Source organism: Struthio camelus, chromosome 3, assembly GCF_040807025.1.
Source record: "Struthio camelus isolate bStrCam1 chromosome 3, bStrCam1.hap1, whole genome shotgun sequence".
NCBI lineage: Eukaryota > Metazoa > Chordata > Aves > Struthioniformes > Struthionidae > Struthio > Struthio camelus.
Window position 1 is genome coordinate 31041137 of NC_090944.1, and position 25085 is coordinate 31066221.

The following is a 25085-nucleotide window of genomic DNA, read 5'->3' on the forward strand; positions in this document are numbered from 1 at the left end:
CCAAAATGTAAATAAGTTCACAGTAATTCAGTAAGCAGAAGTCATTGTCAATTGAAGAAATGACAGGTTCACTTTGGCCCAAAAGATTATTTTGTATGCCAAGTAGAATACAAAAAGATACTTGAAACTTAATAATAATAAAAAAAATTTCTAAATTGTTTTTAAGTTACATTTTTTTCATAAGTTTTTTAGCTGATTATTGAGTTGGAAAGTCTTGGCTGTTGTCTTCAGTTAGGCTTTTAACAAAAGGGAAGGGTAATGAGTAGTAGCTAGCCTTTAAGTAGTCAGCGAGACCCATAAGACAGGACACACAAAATAAGACCCTCTGCTCCATAAATCAGGCTAGATTCAGTTACACATGCTTCTTCCACGTTCTAGACACCTGACTCTGCCCATTTGTCTTGCTCTTAACTCTGTGAGGAGAGATGGACGGCACTGCATTCTGCTACGGTACACCGATATTATTGTACATAGTAAAGAGATACACTGGTGTCTCACTCATGCAGTGAGTCATCATCAGTCATCAGATTCTGTTGATTAATGCCCAAAGAAGAATCATTTATAGCTTCTTTGCTTCTTAGACTTCTACCAGTCCCTTTTAAAAGGCATCCTTATTTGTATTCTGCATACCTCTTTTCTGCGCCCTTTCAGAAAAGTTATTCAAAGTATTGCTTTTTTCAGGAGGGGCATTTTCTTCCCTTTTTTTGCATTAAACTACATTATTTAAAATATGTAAAAGCTGTAACCGCACCCAGAGATTAAAATTCATTTCAGAGAGGATTTTGAAAGTCTATGTCATTCCAATTCAATGTGAAAAGCAACAAATTTGAAATTCTTCAACCGGAAGAGTTCTTCCACAAGACTGGGAGATTGTGAAGGTAAGACTGTCCCAGAGCTGCAAATGCTACCTGACTGGGTCTCTGGGTTGTGGCCATGCTGTTAAGGAGCAGAGGGACAGAGCCAAGAGGAAATTAGTTTGTTTCCTCTGCTGAGTTCAGGTGAAGTTTTGTTGGGGCTGAATGTCTCCACAAAATATTTTGACTCAAGGGGACAGGAGCCAGAAAGTGTTGGATATTTTTCTGAGCAGCACTGACATTAACAAGATTCCTTTTTTGGTATTGCCATGGAGAATGCCTGGCTTTGTGTATTTTGATAGGTATGAATTATTTCTTTTTTATCTGCTCATGAACTAGCTTTTACCTCATACATTATGCTTTTTAAATATTTTTCAAACAAATGTTGGCCTTTCACCCGTTTCAGCAAACCTAGTCAAAATAATATTCTATTCTAATTTTCCTGATATTAACATTTTCTCACCAGTAGTATGTGCATAACCAACTACTGTAATAAACCTACTGACTTTCTGGGTACATTGGTACATCGTGTGTTATAGGAGACTCAAGACTGATGAAACAGTAAAAGTGGATGTGAGATCAATGAAGAGAAACAAAATACACTGTTGATAGCTGATGAGAAAGTCTTGCACGTATTTAGATAAATAAATACTGATATAAAATGCAGTTTAAATGCCAGGGAATGTTAATTACTTACAGTTTAATGAGGAAATTAATTAAGGCACAGCACAAGTACAAAGTAAGAATGCCTCTTGTTTTTCTCAGTAGATAATCCATAGCTTTGAAGTACTGAGAAAGTACTTGGCTGAGAAAAGCCAAGCTTCAGATGCACAGGTCTTTTATAAGGCCTAGTATTTCATGTAGAGGTGAGCTGTGGGCACTTATTGAGAAGAAAGTTAACTTCGAAAAGGAATCACCAAGAATAATTTGGAACCATAGGAAAAATAATAGATATGTAAAAAAATCTAATAAGGAAGTCAGTGAAGAAAGTGGTACCTGTAGTGACATCCCAGCAACATAATTCAGCTGGACATGTAATCAGAATGATGAAGGCCCTTCCGATTTATCTTCTGAGAGGTTGTCTCCTTATTTTTTGACCTCATGGCCAAGGAAGATAGATAATATGGAGCAAAATGTATAATTTCTTAATGTCAGTAATCAACAATAGGAGAAAATTATTCTTGGCTAAAAGTGTGGGGGTGACTATGAGAAAGGCTAATGGGCCTCAGGATCAGGGAAACTATAACAGTGTCATTCATATACTCCACAGCTGGATGTTTTAAAAATCTTAGCTAGGAAGGGTTCTGGCAATCTATTCTAAATATAATGCTCCTTCTTAATATATTGTCTGGAGATTTTTCCAGTATCCATTTGGCAAACAAGCAGTAAGTAAGCATTGTTCCTATAACATTTATGTGTAATAATCTGATTGATCCTGGTATAAGGAAGTTTTATTTTTCAGCCAGATACTTTCCTTTCCATAGATGTATCATATTCGTGCTAATTATAGTTGAATGGATAAAAGAAAAGCAGAGAGGGAACAACCAAGGGAAGCATCAGTGTCTACCTGGGAGAGTATCAGAGACTCTGTTTACAGTAACATTAAATTCCATAAAATAATATAAACAGCAAAATACAAATCTACAAGACTTATTCACAAATTGTGTTATTATAGGCTGAAGTGTTAAAATCTTTTTTATTCATGCTGTTACATGTTCTGTTTAGTCTTAGAAGCATCTTCAGGGAAATGCAGATTCATATAAATGGAAATAAATATATATGCAAATCAATCATGATTCTTGGATTCAATACAAATTGACAGCGCAGTCATACGTTGCCACTGTATTTACAGGTCCAGTTATATATAGTGCTAATAGTAGGTTACTGAGTTAATTTCCAGAAGTCTTTTGCATGTATCATCATCATGTTTGTTTATCAGTCGTATGAATTGAGTTATCATCTATGGAAGAGATAATTTCTGGATCTTCTACTTATTGCACTCAAATGTCTGTTTTTTTGTTGTTTTTTTTTTGTTTTGTTTTGTTTATAACTTTTGATCAGAGTTTTAGGAAGAAGAAAGATGTGGCCAAGTGAGGAAAACAAGGTGAAATAGCTGGAGAAGCTGTAGAGGCTTCTGGGTCTCCCCAGGGCTAGTTCCTTGATCCAGTGCACCAACACCATAACTTAGCAGATAGTGAAACAAACTCTGCCATGCTGTCCAAGACCATATTATCCCTGGGCACATTTATGCTTCTGTCCAGGGTGGTTTCAGTTTATTATTTCTGCAGATTAGTCGAACAAGTTAGCTCCAGTACTGATAGCAACAAAGCTGCTGTTATTTAGGCTTCATTGAAGGCTTTACCCAGGACCTTGTGTATATTCTTGGTGGATGAAAGGCAAGCAACCCCAAATTGTTGCTTTCTAACCAAATTAAAGTTACATGTGTTCTAATCATGCTTTATGGAAAGACACATGAGCAAGTTTGTGTGTGTTAGAACAGAGAGCTGATGGAGATGGACATAAGCAGCTAATCGACACATGAAATAGCAGGAAATCTACAGAAATGAACTTAATAGCATAGTATCCAGGAGTCCCTGCTTTCACTACCTATATGATGCAGTAAACTTTTGCTGGTAAAATAATGTGGATTATAGTGTAATATTTAATGTCTTTCTACACCAGTGAAAGTATCCCACCAAAATATGTTCAGTTTCATTTTTTCAAAGGTGTCAAGCTTTAGTCACTGATAGTTCCCTTTTATCCATAAATCTGAAAACTTTAGATAAAGGTCAATGGAGCAAAGACCTCTTCTCCTGCCTGCATTCTATGGAATGAGCTGTAAAGCAATATCCCCATATTTATGCATTTGGGTGATGCATTTGATGATAATGCAAAATAAGTGCAGAAGATATGCAAACAGCTACTTCTCTTCTTCGACAAAGCTAAACATTTGCCTGGTACTAAACTGAACAGAAAAGAATTTTCAACTATCACAGGAATTTTCAGGATTACGAGTTTTCAGAATTGCAACAAAATTAAAATTATGTTCGCCCTCCTCCCCCATGAGAATTAAAAGAGAAATATGGCCAGCGGTGGCAGTATGGGAAACCTAAATACATTCTTCTACTTTTCACAATTTAGGTAGGTCAGTTTACTAGACTTTCGAATAGCTGAATCAATCTTCCTGTGCCTTAATGAATATTTATTCATTTAAACTAATTTGAACAGCTCCAAGCAGAATAAACTAGAAAAGATAAGGCCAGAAGATCAAGATTCTTAAAGCACTTGATCAGGTTGTGAGGCACTTGCTTTTTAACCCTAAACCTGACCCAGATAAAATAACAGCTGACAGCTGCTTCTCCTAGGCTTTGAATCAATGTCAAAATCAGCAAGTTCTTCTTAGGTAGGTTTCCTTCCCTCTTTAAATGGAAGAGGAATCTTTCCTCAAAATGGGTATATTCCTGCAAAGAAAACCTGTAGTTCTCAATAAATTGATATTTTCCTGGAATAGCAAGAAACAGCTGAACTTATCTATCCAGAAGGGAATAAGTGTCTTGTGAAAATTTCTCATAAAGTCAAAGAAGATGGGATATATACAGTAAGGCAAGCCCGGAACTTATGTTTTGAGTAAGAGACTGCTGTTGTGTGTACAGTGCAGAGCACAGCTATTGGCACTCCAAGAGGTCGTCACACCCACTGATGTCCTGTAGGAGATAATTTCACATTTTAGAACAATGGGAGCAGCAGGTATCTTTAACCCACTAAAAGCTTTCAGCACTACAAAGTAGTTTCTATATGCTATTTATCGGGGTGGTGTGATTTTGCTGTAATTCATTTTAGCTGCTGCCACTTTCACCTAGTCATGTTCTAACAATCATGTATAAAAATGCAATATGTTTGCAGTGACTTTGGCGTTTTTCTTTGGTCTGACTCAAAATAAAGTTTAACCAACGGAAGGTCTTGTGTGAACAGACTGCATAATTCTACTCAAATTAGCTTTTTGCTCAGAGTCCAGAGAATGAATGCAAAAAGTTGTATTACTTACAAAATAAAGTCATTAGTAATCATTAAAGCAGCAGTGAAATGCAGACAGAGTTACAGCTGCATAAAAAATGGAACTGGAAGTCAAACATTACTACTAATCACTGCCATTGTCCTGAAAGAGCAGAAATTAAGCACTGATTTAAATCCATTTGAAAATCCATTACTGGGAGACCAAATTGCTGAAAGTGGGGAGGTCTTACTCATGGCTTTCTATAGAACGAAAACAGCTTTGTATTTTGAAACACTCGCAAATGTCCTTAAGAAACACAAGACCGTCAGCATGGGAACCATGTCCAATTATACAGGTGAGTAATGGGTATGTGGAGGCAGGATTCCCAGTACTGTCTTGCTGGTATGACTTGACTCTAGTGGGATGAGAACCTGAGCAGCTGACAGGTCATTTTATTTCCCTTGCCCTTCCATTCTCAGACAACAAAGAGTATGCAAAGGTTTTTTAGTGATGAATACCTTTCCTCTGGAAATTGATAGCATTTGCTAATTCCTTTTCAGCCAATGAATTTGTCATCACCAGCCTAGGCTTGATTGAGCAAAGCATCAGAAATGAAAATCTCAATATTCCATCTGCAGCTCCCTGACCTTTCTGGTGGTCCTATTTATGGCTTTGAATAAACAAAGATATGGGCAAGCAAAATGGACCTAACAGCAATTATTTGTTTTCCTTTTGTAATGCGAGCTTACAGACTCTTATACAAACCTTTCTTTCCCTTCCTCTGAAAAGGAATCCTTTAAAATCAGTCATAGCTAAGATAATGCATGAATGTTTATAACATCATAGCAAATAGCAAATGTTTATGGATGTCCCAGTTATTAAAGGAAGTTTGTGACAAGGACTGTTCACAATTTTAAGATATTGTGCTCAAGGCAACGTTACTGTCCAAAACATCTTCCTTGTGTAATTCAGGTAGGACTAGCAATACCTAAATGCGGAAGAAATTTAGGTTTGCCTCCCAGTGTAGGAGCTACAATTGTAAATACAGATGGAGAGGTGACCTGAAAAATAGTATCTTTGTTGAGAGAGCAAAAATATGTGTTTCTCAATTCCTTTTTAGCTAATCACAACAGCCTGGCTTAATGTTATTTTACTTTAAGCCCTGAGCTGAGGAGGGACGTGCTGAGCCTGGCCATCCAGCTCTCCCTTGGGTCCCTGGTGGGGTGCTGTGGGTCAGCCATGGCTCCCTGTTTCTCTCCATTGGCGCAGAAGCCCAGGATGCCCCAGGCTTCAAGGTGCCTCAATGAAAAGCTCAGGAAATGAAATGAAAATTCATCTCTTTAGGTGAGATTAGTCCAACTAACTTTAGGATTAAGCCTCAGTGCTGAAGAACTGGCCAAGCATTTGTACAAAATCCTCAGCATTGATTCTGCCCATCCACAATAAATAGTTTATCATTTTGCTTTCCAATCACCCTGGTCGTATGTGGAACTGATGCTGCCTTGCCTTCATTGCTGTTTGTATCATAGAGAAAGTCCCTATAATCCAGCAGCCACACAGATTGCAGTTGGATGGCACAACCAACAAACAGAAAGGTCCAACTCAGCCCCAGTATAATTGGATTTAAAATACAATGTGTCTATGTGTCTGTGTCCTAAGCAATCACAGGAATTCTTTCTGTATTACACAGTTTCTAGAGCAACTGGAGAGGACCTGAGGAGGGTTGCACCCACTGTGCAGTGTGCTAAAGATGCATTAGTGAGAGCTCACTGTGAAGCAGCTGGCAGAAGCCTTTTCTTTGTAAAATGTAGCCTTCCTGAAGCTGAAACTGTTTATGGGAACAGTTCCAAACAAACTCCTACTTTAAGGAAAAATAAGAAAAAGAGAATTTAAATGGTTGAAGTACCCCATTTTGACTTTTTCAGAAGCTCCATTTTTCCAGCTTGAATGTCTGTTACTTGCCATTTCATGTAACTTGTGAAAAAAGTCAAAACTCAATGGAATTATTTTGAAAATACAAAAGTTTCTCTCATTTCAGACTTTAACTTAACAGGTTTTTTTCCCCTTTTTTTAGTTTAATTTGATCCTAAACTGGTTTCTTGGTTGTTGTTTATATTTGAAAATTGCTGTTTTCTTTACTTATTTGAATTAGTTGTGGTCCTTCATGAAAGACCTTATGGTATAAATAACTAAATAGAGCATATACTTGGGAGCACACATGCACGCACAAAATAATCAGGAGGGCCTTAGCCAGTAACATATTACTCGCACCCCCTTTGTTTTGTGGCTGAGGTTGGATGTACAGGAAAGAGAGAAGGAAAAACAGAAAATAAAGAAAAGATTTAGGGGAGGGCTAAAAAGGAAAAACAGAAAAAAATAAAGCAAAACTCTGAAGGAGATGGAAAAAAGAGGGATATGGGAAAAGTGATTTAGTTACATATGAGAATGATGAAAGGAGTCAGATGAGAGAGCAGGACTTGCATTGCAACAGCACTGAGAGGGTTGGAGGTAATGAGCAATCACTAGAGAAGAGAGTAAGTTTGAGGGATCAGTCTGAGATGCTGATCATAACTACTGTGAAAACGTAGGACAAAGAAATGAGGTATTCTGGTACATCAGCCTATTAGAGTTGCTCTAGTGCCCTCATTCATTCTGGGAAGAAACCTTGTTTTGGTTATTGCTATTTTTCAGAGGGGAAAATGTCTCATTTAAAAGACACTTTCATTCCCCATCTGCTTAAATTGCCAAAAGAAGCTGCATATTATATCTTATGTAATTGTCATATTTATCATATTTACCAAATAAAAAACTATGAGCTGTCAGTCACACCATCCTAGCATTTACATGTTCAGAGAAATCCTCACCAAAATTGGCTTGAATTTTACAAAATATAAATGAACATATTTGAGCTCTCCTTCTGCACCCATTTCCACCATTCATATTCAGAATAACCCACACTCATCCCATCTCTGGTAATATAGAGCTTCATCATCTAATGTCAAAAGGCCTTACTGAGGGTTTACACAGCTGGAGCTACCGATAGCTAATTTCAGTTTTCACTGGAACTGCTGACTGTGCCCTCATACCGCAGCAGGGTCAAAGTTTTTTCATACTAAATTTCTCCTACTTTGGTAAACCAGTGATTACTATGACTCATCATATAGCCCAGATCATTATAACAAATTCATTCGTTCTCTAATGTTAAAAGATCGTATTTATTGAACATCTGAAAGACAGGAACAGTGCTCAAAGTAAATTCCTGAGGACCTTTTGCACTACTGTAAAACAAGTAAAAAGGCTGTAAAAACAGAATGCCACGACCTGCCAGTAATAACTGTTGTAGTTTTTTGTGTTTCTTACCAAATAGTACAGTATGGGCATATTTCTTCTCTAGTTTTAACCTGAAAGCTGAAAGGTTACAAAAGACATGTTGTTCTGTCAAACATAATCTAACAGGAGTGATCTCAGTCATTTTGAAGGAGAGCATCTTAAAGATACACTTTTTTTCCTAAAAGCTCATTCTAAACGTACTAAATATACAAATTGTATTTACAGTTCTTTTCTCAAATGTCTATTTTATTTTCCATGTGTATACACAAGATAGAAAGACGGTGGTGAAATACCTACCTCTACTCAGTAAGTCAAAGACTCTGAATTTTCCCTTCACAAACCAGGGAGATCCAGGGATATTTTATGTATTACTAATCCCACGTTTTTGACTTGTTCATTCCTCTCTCACTACTGGACTTTGTCCTACACTTTTCCTAGCATTCCGCATTTCGATCTCTCTTAAGTACCTTTTTTCATGTAATTTCTTCAGATATTTTAATAGATTGAGAAAGCATTTTACCTCTCTGGCACCAAAATGAAGTCTCAAGAGCTGTGCAAAATCATTCAAACTGTAGTCCTGACCTGCATTTTCTATTCACTCTCTGGCAAGACCCGATATTGACTTCTTGGACCTCCTCAGGTATCTGCTGTGAAGGCAGCTGCCTGTCTGTCCAAGAATGTCACAGTGGGTGGAAGATAAATGCATAGAAAAGGCTGCTGTCATCTTCTTCCTGGGGGGAAAAAGAAGGACAGATGCTGAAGAACTGGAGCCAGGCAGGAAGAGCTAGAGATTTTGCTGGGATATCCAGAAGTCTTTGGCTCACTGAATAAGGGTCATTATTCACAATAATTAGCTAATATATTCTTTAATTTTCCCACTCTTTTTAATATAAAGGATTTGAAATTTCTCTCACATATCCTGAAAAGCAATAAAAGGTATAAATGGCTCATTGAGGAGCTTGACTCAATCTTTCAGCTGTGAAAAATCAAGGAAGAAAGAGCTTTTAGGAATTTCCTAGGCTGTTTGAAGCGCATGATCACACAGAGCCGTGTCTGAATGCAGTGTGTTATTGCTGGCTCTCTCTTTTTGCTAGCAGACATTTGTTAATTTTGATAAGGAAAGAAACAGCTATTTAGCTGAATTGGTCATTTATAGTCCAGAATGACTGCAAAATGAATCTACTCTAACACTCTGCAACATTATTCAACACCTTTTACATTTATTGCTTGAGGGAGGGCAGCAAAGAGGGAGAAGAGCTTGCAGGTCTCTGGGGTAAAATTGATGAGGGAGCTCAGAAAGGTTTCCAAGGCTCACAAAAGGCTGCTCTGGGGAACCAAAGCCTTTTAGGGTGCTCACCACACCAGTATGGCAATGGCACCCTGGATTTTGTGAATGCCTTTCAGCTGCCAATAGCTGGGAGGGGAGAGCTGGTTCTGCCAAGACCAAGATGACCCCCTGGCAGGACTGGTGATTCCCAGCAATACATTCCATTTTACACGTTTTTCAGGTATAGGACCTCAGAGACACAGCCAGCTTCCTCTGCTTGATTTAACAGGCTGTGTGCCTGGCTAGTTTCTCTAATAGCTGAGGCCTGGTTTCACAGTCCTGAAACTATGTTATGTAAAAGTGGACGGACTGGATGAAAGCAGGAGATCAGAGTTTCTTCCGTTCAGGTGTTCTGGAGGCTTGGGGGGTGTTGTTTGTTTGTTGTTAGCAGTCGTGGTGGTAACCTGAGCTAAGTAAAATGCTGGGCCTCTTTGATATTTATTAAAAATATATATAAGAGAAGTGTCCTTGTGTAAGGGGAAAGCCAAAGAAATTGTCTCTCCTGGGCACAACTTAAAACGAATAATGAATTCTCTGAGTTATGAAATGAGCAGATGGAAATATTAAGAAAAAATAGGAAACAAAGCAGGCAACAGCATTATGCCACTGGGAAAAGCTCATGCCACTGGAAAAACCCATATCATAAAGCTGTTTGCATTTCTGACTGCTGTATCTGAAAATGATATAGCAGAACAACAAAAATGTACAAATAAGGGTGAAAAGGATGATGAGAGGTTTAGAATGGCTTCCCCATGATATAAATCTACGTAGATTGATTCCTCAGTTTGGAAAAGAGAAGACTGAGGCAGGGACATGACAGAGGTCTACACAATGAGAAAAAAAATATAGACAAAGTGAATAGGGATCAGTGATCCATTATTTTTCACAACAGAAGAAGTACGTGCACCTAATTACATTATCAAGGATACTGATAAAAAAAAAAGAAATTTTTTTTCAAATAATGCATTATTAAATTGTGAGGTGCATTGGCACAGGATGCTGTAGGGGCTATCAGTATAAATGGGCTCAGAGAAGATTAGATGGATCCGTAGAGGATAGATCCATTGGTGGCTATTAAAAATAAAGTCTAGATTAAACTTCCATCTCAGGAAGTCCCTTAAGTGCTGATTGCAGGAACCTGGAAAGGTATGCTAGGCAGAGATGATTCAACTGATGTATTTGCCCTGTCCCTGTCCATGTTCTTTCCCACAGCATCCACTTCGGGCCAGTGCTAGAGCCAGCATACTGGGATAAATGAATCTTTGTTGGATCCATCAGGGACATGATTCTGTGTGTGTGTAAGAAACGGTAAGAACCAAAAGGAGGTGGTGATTAGAAAAACAAAAGCAACTTAATTAAATAATATATTCCTCTTACTGTTAATGCTTTACTGCTAATGCTTTTCAGACAGGTCACTTGCAAAGGAAACCTCAATAACCTTAGATCGCCTGATATCATCTTTAATTTTTACTTCAATCAGAATTTACCCAGCCCTGCTGTGCTTCTGTGTATTTATTGCTTATCATCATGCTATCAAAATATGGCACAAGAATATTCTACTATTTGACAATACTGCCTGCCTATTCGACAATACAGGCTACGTCTGTAGTATTAAATTAGACAGTGCCAAGACAAAGGCCTAAGGAATTTAATTATTTATGCTGTTTTTCACAGAGGTCCCTGGTTTAGGTTTGACCTTGGCCAACTAATTTTCACTCTCCCAAACAATTCCCAGGCTTGATTTGGGAGTTAGCGTGGGCCAGGGACCATTCCCAATAACAGTTCGGTTGGAGCCAGCCTGTTCTGGAGGGCATGGCAAGACCATGTTGGCCTCATGGCCAGAGATCAGCCCCTCCCCATGCCTAATTTACTGTATGGATGTAGCAGTGTTGATCAGATGAGAACTCTTACAGATCAGGTGAAAAAAAAGGAGTAGGTTTGACACAAGTTGACATTGGCCTCCTGGGGAAAGCTTGAACCATTGCCAATTAGCTATCTCCCAGGAGGGATAAGGGGGCCATAATGGTGCCCAGGTACATATGCATTTGGTCATTTCCCCTAGGTCAGGATCAGAATAATAACAGTTCTCAGTAATGCATATCGCATAGCAGACTTGGGAGATCTTTAGGTAGGACCAAAGGTCACCTACAGGAAAAACTTTAATTGAAAGCAGACTAGTGGACTTTGAGGTATGTAGACTGTCTTTCAGGATCCCTACAGTTTCTTCCCTTTTTACCCAGTATGAGCTCTAGTCTGGAAGAGGAAATTTAGCTTTCTGTGATCATGGAGTGATATGGTGAGAGCCCTGTATTCATACTCTGGACACATTTTATGCTTGGTAATTATGTGATCAAATAAAGTTGCACCAGCTGTTTAATCCAGACGTTTTAGTGCCTGTGTTTTCTTTCATCTCTTGTCAGAGTTAATATGCCAGGTGCTATATAAGACACAAATAAAAGAACAACAGCTACCCTAGGGAGCTTACAGACTAAAAGAAAAACATACATATGGGCAAAATGCAGTGTGAGGTCCGGAGGAGGCCGATAATAAATAAATTAAGCTGAGAAGTTTATTATCAGTTCTAGTTCAATCTCACTCTCATATTGTGATGGAGAAGGCAGTTAACTGGTCATAAGTCTTGCTGATGAGAGCCTTTTGACGGATATGAGCCGCAAGTCCACTGAGATTGGGACCTATTTTGTGGATAGATGTGTTATTGAAGTGTGACTAGGGTATGGAAACGGTGTACCTGTTTGTTATAGGCTGAGCAAAGGGTAAGAAATGAGGGCCAACATAAAGGCATATCTTGGTGCAAGACTTTGAAGGTAAGGACAAAGAATTTAAACTGACATATCAAACTCAAAGAACAGATCAAGAGGTTAAAACTGAGATGATAAAATCTGATGGATAGATAAGGTAATTATCAAGCTGAGGAAAAGAAGCAATGCCAGGTGGCTTCTGTGTACTGACTGTCAACATGTTCTCTTAGACCACAGGCAAACAGTAGGGAGCAGGAGAGAAGAGAATCTCTATCAGCCTGTACAGAAATTTCACTTGCCTGACCCAGAACATAAAGTAATATATCCCATTGATGTCTCAATCCAGTACCAAACCCGGCTCAGGCAAAATGAAAATTGACCCCAAAAGGCATCTCCTTTACCCAAGTTTTATATGGATGTAATTCTGTGGCCTTCAGCAGTTTTATTTTGGCCTTACACTGGACTGTAATCTATCTCCTACACACAGAAAATCTGGGTAGAAAGCACTCAGGCTACCTCTGTGCTTGTTAACTCATCACCACGCTGTAGATGTAGTAGCCTCAGGGCTGGATGAACACCCTGGGTCTGTCATGCTGGTTCCAGCTCAACAACCTCTCCTGATATTTCCAAGCTTAAGTCTGGAGAACTTTAGCTGCAAAAGCTTCTTATCACAGTCTTGAATATCATTTGAGTATTCTTGCACTGGAAAGCATGACAAATCCATCTATTTTTAAGAAAGAAAGGGAGATACTAGATGTAAATGACAGTTTGTGCTTTATGCATTACAAATATTAGACCATCACTTTACTATACATTCAGCTTTCACAGAAACAGACGTCTCTGCATTTTTAAAGGCTATCATTTATTGTGACTATTTTTGATTTCTATTTAGACTCTTTTCATTATTTAATTCCTTAAATTGTAAATCATCCTATTTTCATAATCTTACTTTTAACTGCGATTCATTGCCCAACAAACATTGCTCAGTAAGTTTACCTTTTTCCTGTTATATTTGCTGATGTGAAACTTCCTACCAGAGGGGCCACCTTGAGCTGTGGAAAAGCTGAAATACTATTGATCTATGAGACAGAGGAGGTTGATGACATAACAGTGCCAGTGCAAATATTTTATGCCACTTGAATTTTAGCATGCGCAAGAATTCTGTGATGATCTGCCTGGCTTCATTACCATGAGATATGAAGGTTACTGTTCTGCTCACGAATGAAAGATATGCTTTTCATTTCTGTAGTCAATAATAAAAATGATAATTCCTAGGAAAAATGTAAGCTGAACAAACAAAGACCATGTATGCCTGTTGTTGAAGGAATGGTATGACTTTGAAGTACAGTTCAACCTCACACAAAGATTGTCTTTGTAATACCACAAGAGCCACTGAGACTTTAGATTAATTTATGCTTCGTAAGTGGAAGATACAACATTTGAATCTCTTCAAAGGCTGGATGAACTGATGCTAGCCTTTTGAAAGACTGTCTAAACAATGGGTTAGTGATGTGAATAGGTATTGACATAAAATATAAAGAAATAAGAAGTCTTTGTGCTTAGGAAGTAAACTAATCACTAAGAGCTACTCATATCCCTCATTGCAGATTCATAAATCTAAGTATATCACATGGGAATTTTTAATTCCTCTAAAATATTTGAAATTGACCCTATTCAAAACAGAATACAGCTCTTTTGCAGGATAGTAATTCTAACTTTCTTATGCTCTTTATAGACTTTTATAGACAACAGCCTCACTGGCATTAATAAATGTGTTCATATTGGATAGCTATGAGAAAGAAAAGAATTATAATCCTGATTTTACCCCTGGATAACTGAGGCAAGAAGAGATAACTGAATAGTCCAAATTGTCGCAGAAATCTTATGGCAAAGCTGGAATCTGACTCATGGATCCAGTTGTATAGCCTCTATCTTTGATATGGAAAGTTGTTTTCCTTTTTATCTCAAACACACCAAAATTATAGTCTATTTTAATCTATCCTTAAAACTTTAGCCTAGTTTTGGGCAGAATCTGTGAGAATAATGCTGACTTCTTGCAAGGGAGAAATCATTTTATACATTTTATTTTCTGCAGATCATTTTATAAATGTGTTTGAATACATGTACATTATGAAACGTTGGAAAACTCAATAGCTTCTTTTTCAGAAATGCAAAACTACTGTTTCAATGTAAAGCTTTGTTATTATGACATTATCAGTAACATCTCCAAACCGCTTACATGAATCTAAAGGCTGCTTCAGAACATTTTTTGCTCTATTTTCCACTTAATTCGTTTCTCCTGTGCAGCCAAATTAGAGGCTCCACATATGAGTTATACAATATAGGCAGATCATGTGAGCAAAGTCTCCATGGAAACTGCCTAATTTGTGCTTTTATTTAATTAGAGTTGTCCATTACTTCTCCAAATGAAATTTAATTTGAATTCATATGCCAGTCATTTTTATAATTGTGTATGACTTTTTATCCGTCATTTAACTAGACCTGTAGTAGGCTATATTTTAGCAGAGTGAGTTTATTTAACAAGTGAGTTTATAAACAAGATGTTTCTTTGACAGCTCAGCTTTTCCAAATACCTTAACAGACTCAAGATTTATTTTCTGTGCAGTATCTATGCTCTACTTCCCTTTGTTATCAATTCTTAACCTCAGGAAGTGTCAAAACCAGGAATGATTGTTTGAGAGTATCTACATGAGTATATTCAATCATTTCACTTGCTGTGAGATAATTGGAAAGAAATCATAGTACAAATAAAAAGTGCAACCAAGACCAAGATATATACGAAATGCATGTATTTGTTAAATGGAGCATTGAAACAGGCAAAAAAATATGTCTATTATAAGCTGAAGCATAAAAAGCAACTTCTCTGACACAGTGATTGAGGAACCCAAAATAAGAGTTTGGGTTGGTTCAAATGTCTGGGAATGTCTGCCTTGGAATATGAGATACGTTTACTCATGCAGGTTATGTAGAAGTCATCTATCTTCAGTCATGCGCAACAAAAACATGGTCTGCAATACCTGATATTGCCTTTCCCTAAAGAATTGCTGTTGAATATACAGTGAGAGACTATGGATTCGTCCATTCTTTCACTCTTCTTTGAGGAGGCTGTGCTTGGTAAGAAAGAGTAAAACATAAGGCTGTATAAACAATTTCCACTTGGCTGAGAAACCAGAAGGCATGAAGATTAGGACAAAAAGCATAGAAGACAAAGTAAAAAATGCATTATCATGTATATATATGAAACTCATTACTGTAATATTTTGTATCCTAATGTATATATTCTCAAGCCATTCCTGTGACTTAAGGAAGTGTTACTGTCCCCATTTTTACTTATGCAGCTCCATGTTATAAATTGTCTGAGCGAGGTCCAAATAAATTTGCAGGCCAGCATGACAGCAGAGTGCAGTGCAGAGGCAACAAGCTGCAATTCTGAAAGTGGCATAGGCAGGGCAGCTAAGGACTAAGCTCAGACCATTTGGCAGCAGGACTGCAGCTGGGTTTCCGTGCACCTTACTGCATTCATACAGCATAAACATATTCACTTTTACAGAATAAGAGATGTTGTCTGTGGCTCAGAAGTAAAAGTAACTGGTAAGAGAAAAGTCATTAGAACAGTGCTGGTGTTCCAGACTGCAGAATTGAAATGGCTGTGGAAAAAAATTAAAGAAAGTGGCCAGAGAATCATGATGGCATTATTATCGTCAGAGGTATGAGGTACTAAAGGTACAACTGGAGGACTGACAATACGGATTCTTCCTAGAATAAATACATTTTAAAAAAAAAAGCTAAAAGGCAATGGAATTCAATGTGACAAAGTGAGCTGAAAAGAATGATGTAAAAGATGTTAAAGAATGCATTTATGAATATAAAAACACTAGTGACTTGGAAGAGTGGTAAAATTAAAAAGCAAACATTCAAAGAACACTAGGCAAACAAGAAATAACAAGTGACAGAGGAAAATAAATATTGCAGATAACAGCACCCCCATACAGCATCACACATATCAGAGATATTGGATGGTAAGAGGCATTACTGGGTGGATTTATAAACTAGTGGAGAGCTTATGTCTGGGAACACAGAACTATCAGAATTATTAAATAGCTACTTTGTTTCTGTCTTTTCAGAAGAAGAGGGTGGCGATCTGCTCAAGTCGGGCTTCAGTTTTCCAGGGACGCCAGAGGAGGAGCTAGGTACAGATATCGTCTCTCAGATAACTTGTACTGCTTGTACATGCAGGGGCTGGATGGAGCCGTGGTGCTGATAAGGCAGAAGGCTGCTCTGGGGTACAGCCGTTCTCCAGCCACAAAGCCCAGAGCATGTGTGGTGCCAGGCGGTATTAATAAGAGTGGCCAAAAACCTCTCAGTCCAGTCCTTCCAAGAAATTCTCACCTGCTATAGTCGGTTAGAGAATCTAACGCAGAAAGGCATCAGATGTCAGTAACATCTTGGCAACCGAGAATTTGAAAGAAGGTGTTCAAGGAAATGACCAGCTTTCCCTCTTTTATCTTTTCCTTTTTATCTTCTTCTCCAAATAACGTAACAATTACAGAAGGAGTTTCCAATGTTACTTTTAAACTTTAAAAAAAAACAGAAGGAAAAAGAAACCAGAAACTCACAGAGTCAGTGAATGAAATCTTAATACCTCTGTCTCCCAAAGCTATTAGTAAAATGTCCTGCTGGCTTCAGTGTAGCCACATTTATATCTTTTAGACTGTACAAAATTGAATTTCTGTCTTTGGAATTTCGTATTCAAATTGTCACTGTTTTATGTGAAATCCATCAAAATTTTGGTTTATGTGCAATTTCTTTTATGTGTTTTTTTCTGGAAGAGAAATATGGAAAATGGTTTCTGTGTGTTTTCTAGTTAAAGCTGCCTTTATTCAAAGGTAAACATATTTACTTTTTAGAGGTTAGTGTAACTTAGTAAAAAACTTTTTTAGGAAAAGGAAAAGGAAAACTTTTTTTCTTATACAAATGCTCAAGTTAATATTGTCACAGGTTATTTTCTGTTATTATAAATATTTTTGCATTCTGACAGGAATATTATAAACTCCTACCCCGACCTTCAAGTTGCACATTGATAGGAAGATAAATCATAGTTGCTATATAATTGGGGGGGGGGAGGGTAACAAGATAGTTTGAACAAGGAGCATGAATTTAAGCAGGGGATGTCGTTGTGTTTGAATCGTCTCTTAGAATAGGCTTTTCTAAAGCAATCAGTGTTGCCATTACTCAGTTACACTCAAGTCAGGGGATTCTGTAAAGTCTAATTGTAAAAATATCTGTATTGGACTTGTTTGCCCAATTGATATTAAAAAGTAAGAGGAAGAAATCTATTGGATAAGTTCAGAATATTAGACTGAAGGATATGTTAAGGATGAGACTGAAGATCCTGTAGTAAGGAGTACAAGTTTTGCAGTCTCTACCTTGTCTGCCAGAATTATAGTCGTGTAGGAGGGAAGAAATGATCAAATATGAGGTTCCCTCGGGATCCCACAAATGAATGCTATGGAGGAGTCATTGAATGAGCTCCTTCTTGGACATTTGTTCCTTTTTGCCTTGCTGCCCCACTTCACAGTATGTAGTACAGAGTTCACATAACCTTGGATGAAATTCATCTCATCTAACAGTAAAAGAGTAGGTCAAATATAGATGTCTAAACTGTAGGTATTTAGACTTCCTTTAAAGTCAATGTCGAGCGATAGACATTTCCAGGACGTAGCTGATCTGACCTATTTTAGAAGCCTAACTTAGGGTAAGGTGAATCATGTTCTAGAAGTATGTCAAAATTGTTTTCCTTCCATTTGGTTGAGAGAGAACCCCTGCAAGATTTCTGAAGCCAGAGCAAATAGTGTATAGGTCAATAGTAGCACATGTTGGGTGGCAGTAGCTAGAGGTGTAATGGAACTGCATATGAAATAGGTAATCAAGGATCAATGCAAACATATATGCTAATTTCTGTTTGTCAACAGAAATGAGGAACAGGAAAGTAAATAACAAGAATAAAGTCTCAACAACACTACAAAGAACGAAGCTGTTTTAACAAACTTCAGCTATTTCCGCCCAGAAGACAGAACAAAAGATAATATGCTAAAGGCAGAGAAAGATCTATTCTTTCTCCTAAATTTTGGGTGACTTATGGAATCCTCCAGAAGTAAACACTAAAATTCTCTAGACGATGAATGGAGAGAGGTGGATGCCTTTAATATTTCCAGAAGAAAATCCTACCTACCTGGCTTGGCTGCCAAACTGCAGATGACCAGAATAGATGGACTGGATCCCATCCATAATGTCAAAACAGATGAGGCCAATTCTCCCTTATAGAGAATCACTGTAATAGAGGAAGGAGTATACTATGGAAGATGGAAATTTTGAAAACATCTACAAAAGTTTTGGGACCATCAGCTAGATTCATTGTAGACAAACTCTGTAGCCACCACTGTATTAGTGATGAACACCTCTATAGACAGCTGCGACCTGTCTGTGTGTCTGTCTGTCCCATGGTGTTGTGGTTCTTTACCTGAAGAGTCGAGTTCAAATCTATGATCTGAACGTGGACTTGAATTTCAGTCTTCCATATCTTATGCTATTGCCCTAGATAAATGCTGTTAGATCTTTCTCAGTCTCCCCTTTATCCTGCTGTTGTACACATATAGAATTAGTTATTTATTGGAGAGAAACCTGAGTCTGGGTGGATGCTCTAGTTGCTGCATTACAGAACTGAGCTCTCTCTTTCTCTGTCCCACAGATGATTTAATTATTTTGTATGAGCAGCAGTAGCAGTCTGATAAACTGCTAGAGAAATCTGTTCCTGAAAACCCTCAGAAAGGGCTTTCCTTGGGAAGTGCAAGTTCTAATAATTGCCCCAAGTAAAGGCAGCTCTAACTGCTGGGCAATTCATTATTTTAGTCGTTCATGCTTGCTCACTCTCCCAAGGCACTTCAAGTTGCAATCTCGCTGGAATTGAAAGATCTCTGGCTCCAGGCCCCTATTTATAAAATGGGTTTAATATTTCCTACTGAGGTTTCAGGGCTTTGGTGGAGATTAATTAATGTTTGTGCAGTATTTCACCAGGGTAAAAGTGCTGAATAATTACTAAATAATATTATTAATACAATAATCCACTGTCTTAATTGGGAAAAGGTATCAAGAGATAGGACTGATCTCAACTGCTGTATTATTGATTCTGTAAAAGTGCTCATCAGTTAATGCGATGGATTCTTTTTAAAAAACCTTCCCAAGCATGCACACTTAGTCTCTGCTTGAGAACAGTATTTCATAGTTTTTCTGTTATCATTTGTTCAACAGAGATCAGGGTTTTCAAGTTTTCAGGTATTTTCATGGTTGCAAGATTCACACTCTGGGCTTGATCTGCAACAAAAAGTCCTATTCTTTTCACTAGGAGTGTGTAAAATAAGTAACTTGATAAAGGTGGTAGGGCATCGTGATTAGAGCTAGAGATCTGACATGCTGCATGATCTCAAGCAGCTCACTCTAAGTCTCTGAGCCTCGAAATTGGAGTTCTGAAAGCCTTCTTCAATTCTGAAAGCTTTCCAGTTTTACAATTGGACAAATTCCCTTATTAGGGAAGAAGCATTCTCTTTACTGTACAAACTGGAAACTCCTCACAATCTGCTTCCTTTAGGCAACAATTGCTTTAAGCAACAATTGCTTTAAGTGTGAAAAATAAATAGTGTAATCTTACTAAGAGACATATGGAAAATGTGCCATGCTTAAATGGTATAAAAATAGAAAAAGAAACATTTGAACATGGAATACAGGCTAAACTTTTCCTTTAAGATTGATTTTAACGAGTAATACATACATAGAACAAATAGAGAAAAACAGATTATTGAAAAATTATTTTGATTCCTTTCTATAAGCAAGAAAGGCATTTATTTCACATGAGTTTAGCACTTGGCAGCTTTTTGTGTTAAGCAAAGAGAGTTGGGGACCTTACGCTTAAAAGCTTTTGTTTTGATAAATAACTTTTTTGTCTTCCAGAAAGGAAAGGATACTGAGCTGATTTGAAGGAAAAGGTTAAAACCCATAAAATGAGCTGCAGTTACTAATAATGCTATTAACCTGCCCCATTTGCAAAGTAAACTGTGAGGGAGTTTAAGAGCAGGTTACAAAAATGGTTTTTATTTCACAGTTATCACAGGCATGCTTTTGATTAATTGGTACAGTTCAAGTGTCAGACACTAACTCATGGTTATTCAGTCACTTTTGATTGCATGATCATGCCTTTATGACCTCAAGTGTTGGGAAGCAGAAAGGACATAGCCTTTTCTGAAATTAAAAAATAAATAAAGGCCTGACTTTCCAGTTTGTCTGTCTTTCTACCTAATCATCTAGCCTTCCTCAGTGCAGTCCATATCTGAACACACGGCACTTATTCATGGATTCCAGCTTCATAATATGGGCATGACTGAAGAAATTTTCCCAAGGACAGACAAGAGTTGTCTGTGCCTCGGCCCACCTCTCCTCAGGGCACTCAGCAGCGATAGGCTATTAAACAAACAGCTCTAGACTTTGACTGGAGTTGATGGGACTTCACTGAGACATAGGGGTTGGTTACACAGAATAAACTGCCACAGTGACACTTACCTCTGTAATTTACAGGCACAGTAACAAATACTTTAACTTAAACACTTTTATGGGCAGAATATAAGCCCAGAAGCTGAATGTTCCCCTGCTTTTTGATATTAGCCCTCAGAGAAACAGAAGATACTTTTATTCCTACAGTATGGAGAACTGAGGCAGGGAGTCTGTAAAAGTTATCTGCAAAGGCTAACTTTAACCTAGGGAGGCGAGGTTTGTTTTTTGTAGAGTGCAGAGGTAGTCGAGCCTGTGAGTGGCCTTTGTCATCGCTTCCCAGGGCCTCATCCTGGGATTCATGGTTGGCCAGGAAATCTTGAATGGAGGTCTCCCAAGTTAATGCCCTAACTGCTAGACTGTCCTTCTTTCATGTAGTAAAAATACATAAACAGATGGTTTGGTATGTAGACAAAGAACTCATTCAAGGTTACAAGTGGTTTTAAATATGACATGCCAAAATATGTCTGTATCATATTCACCTATTGTGGCTAGCTGGACAGATACTGCAAAAAAAAAAAAAATTAGCCCCTTTTCTGTGAAGATTTGAGCATGCTTCTGAATAATTCCACTTTAAGTAAGTTTTTCCTTATGCCTTTACCAAGATACTGTAGTGCAGAAGTTTACTGATAGAAAGGTTGAGAGCACAGAAAATGTTAATGAAATAATGGAGCATGTTTTCCAGAAAACCAGTTCTGAACTTTAAATTCCTTATAATTATGCTTGAGAGCTGATTCTGTGAACTACTTGTTCAGTCATAGAACAAAATTATGTCGTGTGGCTTGAGTGTATCCTATATAAACATACTAAATATCCTGCATTTTAATTATAAGCTGTTGGCAGTAAATGCTTACTAGCAATCTGTGAACCAGAAGCTATTTGTAAAAATTAAGCACCTCATAATGTCAGATAACTCTGCAAAAATCCCATTAGGCCCAAGGTCAATTCACAAACAGGAAAATATATTTGTAGGATGTAAAATTAATCTAATAGGTTATTTGTTATGAATTATTCATCTATTTCTACTACTGAATACAAAGGAGTTTATGCATTTGTTTCTTTGCCAAACAAAGCAAAATATTTTTGGTCCAAATGATTTATGCATTCTGACCTGACTGTGTAGCTGAGGAGGCTCTTAAGTTCAGTTGAAGAAGAAATGGTTTTTTTTACAAACTGATAAATTTTGTCAGACTATTAGACCACACCTTGGAACACTGCCTTCAGTATCTGCTCTAGAACCTTTCCCAAGAAAAGAGAGAGAAAGTGGGGAGAAGTTGAAAAAGCTTGAGGTGTTTCATACTTGGGATGTGGGATGTTAGCAAAGGAGGGACTTTTCTCTCTCTCCCATGCCCCGATGACATCCACAGCACCTGGGTGCATAGCTGATCTGCAGTATTTACCTACCTATAGAGTGGAACAGCTCCAGCAGGAGCTGAAGGACCAGCTCAGCTGACCCTACTCAGCTGTGTTTGCCTTCTTCACAAAGTGCCTTCAGTGTACTGTCTCCTCATAAAGGGACAAAATGTACAGCCTTTAAATTGTATTCTCATGATATGCCACCTTAAAAGGTGTGCTATCCAGCTCCTTAGAAAAAAAGTTACTGTGCCCTGCCATCCATGTCCCATATCGGCTGCTGAGTCCCTGTCTAGAGTAAGGCGGCTTGTACGGGCACAGCTAGAGGGCTGTGGGTACTTACAGCATGGCAGTTCACAATCAAGGTTGTTTCTCACAGTGCCAGCCACATTGGTTCAGCTTATTTTCTGGAGGGGATTTGCACCAGGATAACTACAGCCAGAGAAGTACCAGCAGATATTGCTAGTATAGTCCAGACTTTTGCTTGTGAGTTCAGCTGTCACCTTTCATCATGAGTTTCTTGTGCAATTCCCTTTGTCTTTTATATCTTTTTACAAAGTCATTTTCTCTTCATAAGTAATTAGATAGCAGTATAATATGATGTCCTATCTCAGACTTGCCATGGGTGTGCAGTACTTACACTAGCACCGCTTCTCAGGGGCAGGGTTCACAATTTGACCTGTCACTGCCACATGGGAAATCTGGGTGCTAGTGGCTGCAGGAAAAGGCAAGGAATATTTGCAGTGTTTCTCACAAAGCCAAAACTGCGCTGTCAGCCAAGCAGAAAAGAGACAGCACCCTGATTTGAAAAATTCCCAGTCTGAAGGTTATGGAAAGAGGGAGGTTTTCTGCCCGTTACTATGGCAACATGTTTGAAAGGGAACTTATCGCCAGACTGCTATTTCTTCCTGCAGCCCATAGGAAAATCAGGATGAGACCTCCTCAATCTCAGTGGGTTGAGCTGAGCAGAAAAGTTCACAATACAATGACAAAGCAGCAAGAGGCAGCACCAAGGGTGTACAGCTGAGCAGGGGATGATGCATTCCAAAAAGTGAAAGAAACACTTGTTTTGAATCAGACCCAGTCCAAAACTTTGAAATTTTGGGGGAATCAAAAGGCTGCAAAGAACTGATGTTGAGGCAAACAAAAATCAACCCATTTTCGAAATATTGAGCCAAAAAATTCAAGAAAAATTCAGAAGTATCAACATTCTTTCTTATGTTTAATTTTCAGCTAATAATCAATGAAAAGTATTTCTTGTTAGGAAAACCACCTGGGAGATTTGATAGTTTCATTTAGTTGACTAGTAAATGGTTTGGATCCCTGGGCAAAATCTTGGCCTCTCTGAAACCAGTGGCAGTACTTCAGAGGGATCAGCTCCACCCCTTGATTCTGTCTTCTTCCTGACATTGGGATCTTTCTAGTGATTTATCCAGTCTTTTAACACATTTATTCCAGTCAGGCATGATTTTTTTTTTCTGTAATATACCTTATGGATTGGAGACCATCCCCTTCAAGTGACAACAGGACTTGTCAATAAAATAACTAAGAAGATTTTGCAGAGAGTATTTAGGACTAACCGCAGCCCCGGTGAAGTTAATGAGATTTGCTATTGCCTTCAATGTGACTAGGATTCCTCCTTTACTTCTAGAGTCATGTGTAGACTCCTGTATATCATTTTGAGCTTGTCTACCCAATTGCTTTGGTTGTCTCTAATTGCTGAGTTGCATGGCAAACACATAGTCAGATTCTCTCCTGAGAAAATGGTTGCAGTTTTGATTATGCCAAAGGAAACTATTTCTCTCCTATATTTGGCCTAATAACTGCAAGCTGCAAAATTTTCTCCTTTGGGAGAAAGAATCTGTAAAAGCAGGCACAACAAGGGACAAAATAAGTTTAGAGGCATTGGGTTGGCTTTTCTGGCCTGTATTTGGAAGCATTATAACCAATTTTCTTACATATTTTTCAGTGACATTCACATAGTGAAGCCCTGGTTGACTCCCTACAGCTGTATTTCTCCAGAAGATTACAGGAAATAGCTTACACGTTAGTTAGTTTAGGTCAGTCAAGTTCTGATACTTTATATTTTTGTCAAAAGCTTCACTGATCGCACAGATTCTGTGAAAAAACGTTAGTCATAAATCAATTTGTGGACTTAACCTCTGTCATGGCACTGTTGCAAAGGTGGATAGCGGTGATGCACTGTGCACTTGAAAAGCAGTGTGAAGGGCTGTGTGTTACATACCAATCAATACCAGGGCATCACACGCTTCAAGCCACTGGAAACTAATTTCACATCACCCCGAGGACTCTGTACATCCCTCTGCTCTGACCCCTGGGGCTTTGGCACTTTCCACATTGCCTCTGCAGGGTTTCATTCCAGTCCTTTGGCATGGGCACTCTCAGCCCCCAGTCAAAATAAGGTGCCCACTATTTCTCTTGTACTGCATGGGGATAGTTTCATCCCTGAAATACTATTCCCCTACTGTTTTCCCCATTTTTCTCCTTTTTCAGAAATGACATCTCCCGGTCTTGATGCTTGGGCTCTATGTGGTAACTGTGCTTTGATGTGCCCTTCGCCACCGCTTTCCCCAGTGATCACTCCTTTGTGCTCTTTTTCTCTGAAAGTGTCCTAGTTGTTATATCCTGAAAGTTGCTATTCCCTTCCTCCCCCAGCTCCCTCATAGCAAAACCCCTATTTTTTCTCCTGAGCAATGTTTCTGGGCGCTCCTCTGACTGCACCGCCATGTCTCTGATCATGCGTATTTATCCCAGAGATAAATCCATTGGGAAGTTGGGTTGCCAATCTGCTGAACTGTGTTTGAAAGACGGATTGAGCTGAAGTAAGA

The 25085-nt window shown here is 38.3% G+C and overlaps 1 protein-coding gene across 17 annotated transcripts in view; it reads left to right on the forward strand.

Annotated features, from left to right (window-relative positions):
- The window catches only part of DLGAP2 (DLG associated protein 2), a 465625-nt gene that overhangs the window by 336504 nt on the left and 104036 nt on the right, over positions 1-25085 (forward strand). For 7 of the 17 annotated variants that reach the window (XM_068937311.1, XM_068937312.1, XM_009677459.2 and 4 more), the window contains one exon: positions 16410-16475. The exons of 8 other annotated variants lie outside the window; for them this stretch is intronic. In XM_068937311.1, the coding sequence (XP_068793412.1) occupies positions 16410-16475 (66 nt within the window). Of the gene's footprint in view, positions 1-10717; positions 10814-16409; positions 16476-25085 lie in introns of those variants that run through there. 2 more of the 17 variants (XM_068937318.1, XM_009677463.2) reach the window with 2 other exon arrangements.